Below are 13606 nucleotides of genomic sequence, written 5' to 3'. Positions count from 1 at the left end.
CAGACCGGGACACCACACTGCAATGCAAACATGATCAAAAACATGGAAAGGTGGAATCCCTTGCATAGTTGAACATGTCACAAACACTGAGATAGCCCCCCACTGAGGCGTCATGTAAAGTGCCTGGAGTTTCCCACAGCTCAGAACCTGGACCACATAGTTAGAATGCTTTCATTGTCCCCTTGCAAACTGCCACTGAAAAGTTTGTGACCAAAGGTGTTGACTGACCATCCAACTAATCAGAATGAAAGGTTGAGGGTTGTGAGAGAAATCCTGTCAATTGATAACACAATGATACACATTAAACCCTTTCATATCCTTTATACAATTTGGAAAGACCAGGATTATATTTTGGATCAGATATCTGCATCATTTTGTTTAACAGCCAAAGGCATTTGGGAGCTTGCAATATTTAATGCTGACATGGATACATGTTGAATGTAAATCTTTAATTATTAAATATTTATATTGACAAGGAAATTGTGATAGTGATTTCTACACTGCTGTAATGCATGTCATCTCAAGATTATTATGTACTGGCACAAAACCAAAATACAATTATAAGATCTTGCAGTGAATTCAGATGGCAGTCATTTTACATTTGAGATAAGGGAATGTTGACATTTTCAAAGGCATAAAATTATTTATTAAACATTTGTTTTTAAGACATGCAGTTTACACTTTTTTTCAAGAAAGCAACACATACTGTACAGTCTCATCAGAAAGAATCCTTGTCCAGTGTCTGACCAACTTACAAAACTGGAATGTCCATAAGTGAAAAATGAAGTAAAAAATAATTCAGTAACCTACATAATCATAAACATTGAGTTCAGTGCATTTTGGTTCATTTGTTTCAAGCCACGAATGGTAGAATGAACTATTACCTTCATATACCGTACATACTCCTCCCTCATACAGTCTGTACAGTTGAGACATGAAATTGCCCCTCTTGTCCTCGACCACTAAACCCGAGTTGTGTAGGTCACTGAAGCCTAAAGTTTAACTTATTCCATTGTGTCAGTATTTGTTGATCCCAAAGATCCGCACTCCATGGAACTGGGGTAGTTTTGGGAGGACGACACTGAGGAGGGAGCTTGTGTTGATTAGGAAGTGAGTGGCATCATATTTTGTGTAGAAACTGGCAAGAATATACCTGGAGGGGAGTGAGAATTAAATTAAAAGGTAGAAAGCACTTCATAAAGTACTAGGCCAGGGTTCCCCAATTAGTTTTCTCCAAGTGCCAAATTATGTCTTGGGTACCAAGCCGAGGGCCACAACATTGCAGGGGGCGACAGTTTTCGTCGTTGTCGGGTGAAAATCTTGTATGTTTAAAACCGTTTTGAATTTATCATTTTAAAAATGATTTAAACTAGTGAAAACAGCCGATCTACAAGCACACAAGTGCGAGGCGTTGTGTGCTTGTAGATCTGCTGTTTTCGCTACTTTTGTGCGACGGCCTTGTATGATTTGCGAAGGAACGTACAAATTTGGAGATACGAGATTTCCAGCCGACAACCACGATATATACATATATATATACTAGTGTTGTTGCTGCTCTTATACCACCATTACTACTGGGGTTGGTGGGGGCCGCAAATGGCCCACGGGCCGCCTATTGGGGAACCCTGTACCAGGCTGTTGGTAAGCGTTGGTAAAATGGGTTTATATTTCATAATACAAACGAATTAGCTAGATAGGATTAAGGAGAGACAGGAAACTGTGGGCAGACAGAGGAACCAAATGAGGAACGTTGTAATTATGTGGTTGACGCACAATCCAGTCACCTTCCTGCAGGGGCAAAAGTGGGACTGAGTTACTAGGGCCCAAGGTGCCTTTATTATTTTATACTTTAGATATTGAAAAATAGCTCACAGCGTGGCACCGAGTGCCGCGCTGCGAGCTTGTAGATCTGCTATTTTTGAAAAGTCGTGAAAATGTGCAAATCTTTGAATATGTGTATTTTTTAAGCGAACAGTTGTCTCAAATTGTGTCCCTGGAACTAAATATTTTGAGATGAGGGTATGTGGCCAAATACATATTTGTATTTATGTATTTGAGCACCACTGACATAGAAACAGGTTTTTCAAAAAACCTTGGAAGGATTTAGAAGACATTTATAGAATCGGGTCAAAAGTATTCAAGACTTGCACACATTTTCAAAATTTTTCAAAAATAGCACATCCCCCCTATAAAGAACATTCATGGGGTGAGTCCTTGTACCCAGGCCCAGGGCCCAGAATTTGGTGCGACACCCCTGCCTTCCTGCATGCGCCTATTAAATTGCTTAAGTTGTCTAGCCTGCATGATTCCATGCTGTTGATAGTTTAATCAAGCAGCAAGCATGACAGCTTTAGTTAAGTGAGAAAAAAAAGCTACCTAAAAGGTGTGCATAGTTAAGCAATGTGGCTCATCACCAAATTGCACTATTATGACGCTATATCTGACATCTCAATTCAATCACAACTCAATATCAGACTTGTACGCTACCACCAGGGGTGTCGCACCAAATTCTGGGCCCTGGGTACAAGGATTCACTTTGGGCCCCCCTTGAATGTTCTTCATAGGGGGAGGGGGTTTAACCCATTTAGACTGGGAACGCATTATGTGGTGCTCAAACCTTTTCATGTCAAGGACCCCCGAAATGATATTTGGACCACAGACCCCCATATCAAAATATTTAGTTCCAGGGACCCCCAGAAGCAAAATTTGAGTTGCAAATGTTAGTTTAAAAAATACTAGTTTAAAAAATACATATATTCAAAGATTTGCCCACATTTTCACGACGTTTCAAAAATAGCAGATCTACGAGCTCGCAGCGCGGCTGTGAGCTTGTATATCTGCTATTTTTCAATAGCTAAAGTATAAAATAATTAAGGCCCCTCCACCTCAGTCCCACTTTTCCCCCTTTTGTGACGCCACTGGGTGCCACCACACAGTATATACCATTAAAAGGCAACAGACAATTCTTTACTTGGAACATATTGTTCTATTGTGGGGCTGTTAAAGACTAACATTAAACTTTGGGGGAAAAAAACATCCATTGGCTGGTGCTGGGAAAATAAATCCACTAGCTTTAGTAAACTCCATTGTCATAAGTCATTTAAGGCAGGTTGATAGAGATTTTCCAGCACTGTTAAGAGTAATTTGTATGTCAGATGTCTGTCAGATTTTCAAATCCTCACATCTAGTCAACTAATAGCAAAGGCCTTGAAAGCACTAATCCCAATTCCCTGGTATGATCAGTACAGTATATATTTCACTCAGTTGTATACATTATATATTTCACTCAGTTAAGTACCAAAACATACACTGACAGACAGACCCTGAGATGCAAAGCCATGGCAACAAATTGGGGAGGACATTTTTTGGGAAAACACTGAAAAGGGACCAATTGTTCCCTGTCAAGAAACTTTCACTTTTAACTTTATGCTTCATTGGACAGACACTATGGATTTCACTGTAGAGCATGCAAACTTACAGTACGATGGGTGAGATGGTGAGGAATTTGCGAGAGGATGTGAATTGGATGCCATAGTCCATTTGTTCCCAGTGTGTCAGAAGACGAGCTTTGCCTTGGTCTGGTGTCTCAAAAGGAGTACCTTTTACTGTGTGTAAAAACAAGTACATCACCTGTAGAGAACCCACACACATATGCATACTGTTAGCCATTAATACAGGAAATGTATCCACAAGTTTCCCATAAGCTTACTGGGGAAAAGGGGTGTGTGTCCATTATGGGCACTGCCTGTTGTCAGTCATTCAATTAATTTGAGGGATCAAATCAGTCAACAATAATGTGAGAACACAACCTGACAGAAATCAAAAAGCCTTAGGCCATGGCTACACGGAGCTGGATATTTCATATATCCAGGTTTTTCAGATATCCACATAGAAAAATATCTAGGTCCACACAGAGCTGGATATTTCATAAATCCCAGTTTTTCAGATATCCACATAGAAAAATATCTAGGTCCACACGACAAAGATATCTAGGTCTAACAAGCACGCACACAGTAAAGTCTTCAGAGATATCCGGGTTCCCCGTCTACACGGATCCAGTGAATCAGATATTTTTCAATCTCTCCACTTATTTATCCGGTTTAAAAAATATCCAGCTTCGCAGCCAAAATATCCAGCTTCATGTGGCTGCAAGCCCCAACAGCACAAAAAAATGTCTAGCTTCAGAAATATCCAGCCATGGCCTCAGTCTGCTTAATACCCTACACTGGCCTACAAGATCTCCCCCCACACAGCTGATTCAAATGAATGATCGATGCTTATTATCAAGCACCCAAGTCAGTTAACAAGCACCATTTAATCCCCATGCAGAGATTCAGGTGTCACGGCAGCAACAGCAGCCAGTAAGAATGAAACACGGGACAGGAGTTAGGTAGGCTTCAGCCAATCTGGGAACCCATCTGCAAAAAGGCTAGTGTGAAAAGAGCCCTTGCTCATTAATTTGAAACAGCTGTGTGAGGGGAGATCTTGTAGGGAAGTAGGCAGACATATGACATGACCCTTTCTTCTGATATCCAATGTTCTACCCCAGTGAGATACCACTTCAACCAGAATACCATTTTACTGACCAGGTTATGGATGACGTTAGTCAGGGTCCAAACAATTGGCACGGTGAAGAATGGTATGCTGAGGAGGACAATGTGCAAAACTACGGTCAGCAGCAGGTATGTCAGCCATATGCCTCTGCTGTTCATCACTCTCGTGTTGGGGTTCACCTCGCTGTGAGCTACGCCCACATTCATCCTGAGAAAAAGAAATGAAGCAATGCAAATCGTTTTGTGATGGTCAATATTAAAGCTCCAGTCCAACTTGATTTGATATGGGAACTTTAGAAAAAATTGCAGCTAGATTTACTAGTACCTGTCAATATCTGCGCATTTGCTTTCAAATGTGTTTGTTTCTTTCCCTAGGGCCTGCCTAAGCATATTTAAGTTTAGTTTTCTTAGCCATTATGTGTGAAACAATGGGCACACTCATTTGGACAACAATGGACATTTCTCAAAAAGTTTTCTTGTCCAAAGGGTCAACCAACAGCAGTATAATAGTGGGTGGGATGAAATACATAAGTCATAATTAGAGAGGGCATATGGGTGTTTTCTTAATTGTGGTATCCATGGCAATTATCAGTGATTAGAATTTGACTTCTGTTAGCCGCAAGCAACTTAGATGCTATACATTCTATCTGCATCAAGTGCCTTGACAGCCCATTCATGAAAAAATTTGAGCAAATTTCTGTGCAGTGATTATTTGTCTGTGTGGGTGGTTGACTCAACCGTCCTGCATACCACCTGTTTCGAAAATGCATCAGTGTTGTTGAAAAGAATGCTTCAAACTCTTTAAAACAAAAAAAATACGAAAAGAGTGCTTCAAACTCTTTAAAACAAAAATACATAAAGTTACTTATAACATGAAAACATCCAGATGCTCATACATATGAGCATCAGCTAATAAGAGGAAGGAGGAAACCCACAACAATAAATATCAATATGACAACATAGCATGACCTCATCCAAACAGTCATTAGGAACTATTGTAGTATTGTTGTTTGCTTCATGTAGGCTTTTGTGGGAAGGAAGTGAGGATGCAACATTGGCTCTTTGGTATTAAGATACATGGCGTTTATAATATGAACTGATCTCAACAGGAAAGCAGTAAGTCAATATGACAACATAAACCCAAACCTAATCCAAACAGTCATCATGATAGGAAGTATAGGAACTCGTTTCACACAGGCTTTCGAGTAAAGGGAAGTCATGATGCAAGAGCATTAAGTCATACTTGGCAACAACAGTGGCTCTTTAGTGTTACTGAAAAAGTAACGGGAACATGGATTTTTACAGTAGTATTACTCGACTAACTTCTCCTTTAAACATATGGGCATAAGACACCGCCCTGCTTGAGTACCGTGGGTGGTAAAACGTGCGTAAACAACTCCCAAAACCTCCCCACATCACTATTCTACAGAATCAGTCCACGTCAGTAGATTAGAAAGCAGTGGCGGGAAAAGTTACTCAAATCTTTTTCTTAAGTAAAAGTATCAATACTGCAATATAGAAATGCTGTTAAAAGTTAAAGTTCAGAATTCAAAATGTACTTGGGTACAAAAGTATTGGCATCAAAATGTACTTAAAACTACCAAAAGTAAACACTCATTAGGCAGTGTCCCATTTCAAGTTTTCAAATGTACCAATCTTTTATATTGTGAGCTTGTAGAGCGGCTATTTTCAAATGTCCAAAATGCATTTATAGGTCTTAAGTGGTTAATGTATGTTTTCAAATAATAATCAATCTACAAAGTAAGTAACTAGTAACTAAAGTTGTCACATTGTAGTGGAGTAAAATAATATTTGCCTCTCAGATGAAGTGGAGTAGAAGTAACTAACAGTACTGGAAATACTCAAGTAAAGTACAAATACCTCTGTACAGTGCTTGAGTAAGTAAGTGTTACTTTATACCAGTGGTTCTCAAAGTCGATTTCAGGGACACTGTGGGTTCCTATGGGGGTCCCTAAATGGAGGTATCACCTAACCCTAACCTCAGTGGGAGTATTTCTGAATAGGGATGTTTCTAAGTAGGGGTGTTTCTGACTGCCCGTAGGGTCTGCCCCCAACTCTAACAGCATACAAATGGAACCAAATGGACCCTAGCGGGTTAATTTGGTTCCATTTGTACACTGTCAGAGTTAAAGTTTGAGAAACACTGCTTTACACCGCTGCTAAAATTAATGTTTGCTATGACCTGTTGAACTGCCAAAACGTTTCCATATGCCATATTAGCTAGCGAGGCAATGGTTTGCTCGCACGCTACAATAAAAAAAATCGCATATAATATGACGCGCTAGCTTCCACGTCTGTTGACTACTGCTGTGACACTGACAAGAGGAGGTTTAGATACACTGAACTCTACGAATCTTTCGTTTCACGCGAACAGTCAAGTTTTAAACACTTTAGATGCAACTTTACATTTCTAAGAGACTCACCTTCTTCCTGTTTATACTGCTGACAAGGAAGTCCCTGTGTGGTTGGCCACGCCCTCTATTGCTTAGACCAGTGTTTCTCAAAGTGGGGCCCGGGGACCCCCATGGGTCCTTAAGGTGGTTCCAAGGGGGTCCACAGCCAAATGAGTTAACACAGCGATAGCTAGTTTAACCGCTTTAGAAAAATGAGCTCATCTAGTTGATCTGCTAGTTTCAAAGACACATTGAAAATGGGCTTGTTTTTAATTAGATTTTAACAATTATAGCCTACACATTGCCTGGGGGTCCCTGGCAGTAGGCCTGCCACTCGAGGGTCGAGGGTGTCCTTATCCGACACTAGACCGTGGCCGTGGCCCCGCCCGACCCCAAGTTATTATTGCTTTATTACATTTAGGTTGCATGCTTGATTCTGATTGGTCAATCGCTGTCTGTTTTTGAATAATTAATAATCTACTTTACCATTTCCATTTTTCGATAGGTCTACTTTCTACTAAATATTGTTGGCTACTTTTTACTCCACAATATTTGACAACTGTATTAGGCCTAATAGGCTGCAGATTTAGACCTACATTTATCTTTGTGAATAAATTGCGATGATATATTATTCTGATGGGACATAATGAGTAGATTATGCTTTTACTTTTGCTAATTTTTAATTAGGTATTGATGCCAATACTTTTGTAGCCTACTTTGAGTTTGAATACAGGACATTTAGGCAATTATGTGGGATTGATACTTTTAGTCCAAATAGGCCTATAGACTACTTCTTCCATCACGTGGGATTTGATACGTTCCACTGAAAATGACGAAATGATTTCTCTTAAAAGAAAAGGCACGTGATGCAATGGAGTAATCATACAACTGTAAATAGGCTACAACTGGAAAAATGCATTTCTCTTAACTGCGTGCAGGTGCGTTGGGGGAATACAGGTCATTGGGAGGGCATGATAACAACCACAATAGCCTAAATCAGTGGTTTTCAACCAGTGGTCCGGGGACCACCAGACAGTGGTACTTGAGGGGATTCCAGGTGGTCCCCAGCTAAATGATGGTGTTGATAACCAACCCTTCTTAGATATTTAAATCGTTAGCTCGTTTTTGTTAAACATCTGCATTGCTTACAAGATGAATTGTTATTTTGATCGATGTTTGCCTAGCCTGTCATCTCCTATACGGTTGCCTACGACATCAAATTGCCTACAGCAAAATATTAAAAGTTTTGGGTCTGAGAGGCTAAATCTCATGAATAGATAATGGACCTTGATATCCTATATGCTATGAAAAAGTTTGAAAACCATTGGCCTAAATAATTACTTCCAATTATTCATCATCATGACCATGCAGTGACCACTGCATATTAAATGGCTACAAACAGAATCACATAACAAACATCGCACAGTTAGCCCATTAATGTATAGCCCTTTTCCTATACACAAAATGATTATGAATTACTTTTGAAGTTATAATTGTCATCTGAAGGGAACTTATGTCTATCGGCTACATTGAGTTGGCACATGTAGGAAGCTGTGATCTCCCACAGAGCAGGGATGTTTTAGGAAAGCACAACTTCCTCCTTCTTCAGCAAACTTGGCTTGACATGAAAATTTCCTCAGCGCTGGGGACAGATTATTTCTCCTTTGAGGCCAGAAATCATCTTAATTTTAATAACTTAAACTAAATGATACAATTTATATTATGTACTGTATAATTGATAACACCAATACCAATGCTTAAAATAATATACTTTATTTTTTTCAATCAATCAAGCAATCATTCGATGCAGTCACTAAATGAGACATAAGATTAGAGAAATACAAATACCAGTGTAGGCTACTTTGAATAAATAAATAGCCTACAATAAATACATGCATAAATAAATACTATAAATATCCACTGAATAAATAGAATAGCCTACCAAAAAGGTAAGATACGAAATCCACGTTTGACACATGGGAGAATGTTGGTTGATAACATTATGTCATCATCCTTACCAATATAGCTAATTTGACCAATATGATCACACAATTGCTAGTCTAAAATCACGTATTGTTGAAGCTCAGTTCTGGCTGCATTTTTCGGCTGAACCCTGCGCGTGATTTGCTGGATCACCAACTGCAAACACCCGGGCAACCATGATGGAGAAGGAGAAGAGTCTGTCCGCGGTGTAGCGACACATGACCTCTTCTTGCCATAATTCTTGTTGACTTGGTGCTGGCTGAGACCTGCTAACAGGGGTCGCCTAGAATATGAAAAGAGACATAGACCTGAGTCAATTAAGAAGAACATGGTGACATTGAAAATTAAATCACAAGTGCTCATTTTGGGTGTATAACCTACAACGACTCAACGACCCATTTGTACACTCAAATCAAAAGGTGGGTATAATTAACAATCAGGATAGGCCTAATGTCAATTCAGATGTTTAATTTGTCAAAGGGTTAATATCAAGTTGCCATGTAGTGTCTGTCAGTGGCACGGGTAAATAATGAAAAATAATGCAAAGAAAAGTGTAAAATCAAATGTCATTAAGATTATACCTCGATGACCCTCCTGGTTTTGTCACATTCCTTCATGTCCACATGGAGTTGTTGCAGGTGTGGCTTCACAATGTCTAGCTTTGGACAGCGTTGGGATGCACTGATAGTCTCCACTGCAGAGGTGTAGCTCATCAGGAGAGCAAACAGCTTCTTAATACAAGTCTGAGAAAATAAAATATATACAATAAATTAGTTGTTGGTGAAATCACAAGTGTAATTGATTTGTTGTATAGGTCAGATTGCTAAAGTAACATATAGGCCTATATATTTATCACATTCTATTTCCTTTTTTTTTCTTTTTTTCTTTTTTATATATCTGATGATAATGACAGCTTACCTGCTCTGTGTCCTTTGTGAGATTCCCAGGGTCACATTTGTCTTTGGCTTCAATCCACTCAAATGGTTTGAGGATGGGATAGCTGTCCACTGGATCTTTCGAACCATTTATCTGCAGAAATCACAATCAGAATTATGTTTAGTGCCAGGTATGCCTGAAGAATTTGTCTAAAGCAATAACACTAAATGGGGTAATGTCACGAGGTAAAATGTGTCATTATTTTGTCAAATGTTGAATTCGTAATGCTTTTTACAATCTCGAGCTCTTGGGGGTTTAGAAATAGATGGAATAGGCATAATTAATAGCATATATATATATATATATATATATATATATATATATATATATTTCTAAACCCCCAAGAGCTCGAGAGATATAAATATATAATCTTTCAATCGGTGTATCCATTAATGTCCGACTTACCTCAAGTGATGCGATTCTGGCAGCCTTATTAAGCCCAAGAGAGCTGTTTTTTAGTCTGTTGCATGCATCCTTGGGGTGTCCGGTGGTTGGAGCGCCGAGTGCGCATTTAAAAAATAAAAGGATGAAAGCAGTCGCTGTGAAATACAGGTGCATGGTGATGGATGGTTCCTTCACGGTGTAAATCAAGTCACTGGTATGTAGGGATGATGTGTCTGTCAGTCTTCTTGGTGTGTCCTGTTGGTCCTGTGTGAAGTGTTGACTGGCTGAGGCTATAATATAGGCTACAGCGCAGCATGAGTCACGGGAGGACTTTCCTGGGCATCCTCCAGGTGAGTTACTTTGAAGGCGCAAATAGTTTTGCTTTTGCAAAATTACACAGGTAGACGGTCTATGTGTATAGGCTATTTGATGTGCAACAATGTAATTAAGGGTATTCTATTGAGTCACATAATTTTCTCAATGACGTACGCCAAAGGCTGCGCAGGAAAGGAAAGGGGAAAGGGGAAAGGGAGTATAGGTTCTATAGGGCTAAATGAACTTTCTTCCTAAACTTTGTATCTCAGCAATTTGATTTGCAATTAATCGGCCATGCACGGGCTTTAAATCATTGTTTCTCAAAGTGGTCCCTGAGGGAGTTCCAGGGGGTCACCAGCTAAATGAGTTGGGAACCAAATGGACCCTTATGTACTCCATATAGTGTGTAAATGGAACCAAATGGACCCATACACCCATTTGTACATTCTTAGAGTTAAAATTAACATTGTTTTTACAATATAGAATGGGGTCTCAGAGATGGAAATACCATTAAATGGGGGTCCGCAGTTTAATGCATGTCAAACTAGGGGTCCTTGAAAATAAAATGGTTGGGAATCACTGCTAGATCTGTAAAAATATCCCTATAGAATATCTTTTCAAATGGGGGTCCGCGGGCTAGTGTCAATTTGGGGGTCCTTGACATGAAAATGTGTGAGAACCAGCCTATACAGCTTTGATATGCCTATACATCTGGCCTGGGACCTCGATCTAAGAACAAGAATCAAAGAACATTGCTAAATAATATTGGTCCATGCATGCACCTGTCATTTGGTCCAGAATTCCTTTGCTAAAGGGGGGGGGGGGGGGATGATTCCATAATACAATACATATTTTTCAGTTGTCTGCTGCTTAAGCTAAAGATGTGAATTTTGGACGATTAAAGATTTGTAAACGTGATTATTTGTAATATGGTAGGCCTAGGCCTATATATGCGTAAATATTTGTCTAAATTGATGAAGCCCAATGTAAAATCGCGTTGAAACGGGTTCCAAACGGGTAGGTTATAAATCCATATCAAATCCTTGATTTTATAGTTTTGATTTTTGCTTTGTTTTATTTTGATAAAGTTAGCCATATGTAAAGTTCAATGGACTTGGGTATAGGCTATGGAATAACAATTCCTAACCCACTCGCACAATTCCAGTATGTTAAAAATTCCAGCTTGAGTTTAATAGGATATAGGTCTAGGAAACTATTCCATTTGCGTAGACAATTTCCCTTTACTTAACGGTCAAAATGTCAAAAGAGGCCCAATTTAAGTCCAATGGTCATTAAATCTTCTTGGGGAAGGGAAACTAGGGAAGAAGACGTTTCTTGTGTATATAGCCAGTATACTTCCCGAATATGACAAGAAGATTGACCTGTCATGGCCTGGAGAATTTGGTCTTCAACTTCAAGACTTGTAGGCTTATTTAAACTATAACATTTGTCTAATCCTTGTTGACCACTACAAGTATTCACGCTGCCTGCCACAACTGCCCATGCTTAATAATAACCTATATAGGCCTACCCCACGAAATTATAGTCATTCAACAACAGATCAAAATCAATCATCTGCTATCAAAATAAACAAAAAAAGCTAAAAAAAAAGCTCAAATTAAAACAAAATGGGTACTTTGTGAATCAAATGGGGCTCTATAATTGGGTTTATATCATATGGTTATTCCCTAAATAATTATTCAAAATGATTGTCCGCAAGTTTTCCGAAAGAATGTGTCCAGTGGCTGCATGACTGATGGATTGATTGATTGATTAAAACCATTTTATTCTCAAAAAGAGCATTGAGGTTTTCTCTTAATTTGCAATGTCATTTATGCTGCAAAAATAGGACATGGATGACAAAATAAACAGAACCAACAGTCACATGAGGTAGTATGGCAATTTAGAATCAATTTAATGTTAATCGATTGTCCATGAAGTTCATGTTTAACATTAGGCTATAGATCAGGGGTCAGCAACCTTTTTGAAATGAAGTGCATGTCACATTTTTATTCTCTAGACTGTCTAGAGTCCGTTTGCCATGTCACCATGCATTTCAATGACACCCCATCAAACATTCTGACATATTTTGATTGTAAGGACATTGTTATAACTATCATCATTAGACTCAGAGCACCTATCTCCCTGACTCCATCCCTAGTCAAAGTTTGATTTTTAATGAATGTAAAATTATTTGCAGGATGTAATTTGCTGCAAATTGTGTGACTTAATGTAATTGACCACGTTTAAAACAATATTTGCTCTCTCCCACACTTCCTCCAGTCTGCCAGTGATCATCCTCCCCTGTGCCAATGTTGGCACCCGTGCCTGCTGCTTTCTGTTTCTGCTTTCTGGAATCAAATAATCTAATAGATCATTCCAGAAAGCATAAACAGAAAGCAGACACAATAGGGCATGGTCACACACAGAGTTATAATAAGTAGGGTCACACACCGCACTTTTATTCTGAGGGCGGATTCTGCTAATGCATTTCAATGGGAATGGAGCGGTGTGCTGCCATTTGCGGATTTCTGGGAAGGGGAAAAACTCGTGTGACCGTGCCCTGACTGAGCATGTGGGACCCAAGTGTAAAAGCCAGTTGTTTGAGCAGGTCTGATAAGTAATGTGACCTGTGGTTCCAATTTAACAGCATGTAATGGACTAATGGTGGTAAATTCCCATCAATGGAAGAGGACCAACCACCAACCCACTATGATGCGTGTAAATCTAAGCGTGATAAACAGTGTCTCTAGTGGTGAAAGTAGAGAATAAGTAAAAGAGGCAACATTCATTTTCAAAATGATATCACAATTATAAAAAAAATGACATAAAAACCATGTTCCATGGCACGCTCACAGTCGAGTTGAAGTAGTCGCGAAACAAACGACAGATATCGTTCAGCACTAGGCAATTCTTAATAATAATACACAGCCTATGTTTAACGTATTTTAAAGCCATCTAGACGCGAGCGTCTTGAATGCGCCCCAAATGCCCCGGAAGTGTTTAGTTGTTTTTGTTTAT

The 13606-nt window shown here is 39.2% G+C and overlaps 1 protein-coding gene across 1 annotated transcript; it reads right to left on the bottom strand.

The window, feature by feature from the left end:
- Positions 1 to 625: 625 nt before the first annotated feature.
- ormdl2 (ORMDL sphingolipid biosynthesis regulator 2) lies at positions 626 to 7019 on the bottom strand. Its single transcript, XM_080733562.1, has 4 exons — positions 6998 to 7019; positions 4587 to 4761; positions 3479 to 3630; positions 626 to 1153 (listed from the first exon to the last, which is right to left on the bottom strand). Exons 2-4 carry the CDS (start codon positions 4758 to 4760, stop codon positions 1018 to 1020), a joined length of 462 nt encoding a protein of 153 aa, XP_080589688.1. The 5' UTR covers position 4761; positions 6998 to 7019; the 3' UTR covers positions 626 to 1017.
- Positions 7020 to 13606: the final 6587 nt, after the last annotated feature.

This window comes from Nannobrachium achirus, assembly GCF_963921795.1.
Source record: "Nannobrachium achirus genome assembly, chromosome: 9".
In the NCBI taxonomy this organism is placed as follows: Eukaryota; Metazoa; Chordata; class Actinopteri; order Myctophiformes; family Myctophidae; genus Nannobrachium; species Nannobrachium achirus.
Note: the sequence above shows the minus strand (reverse complement) of the source record. Positions and strands in the feature narration are given on the sequence as shown.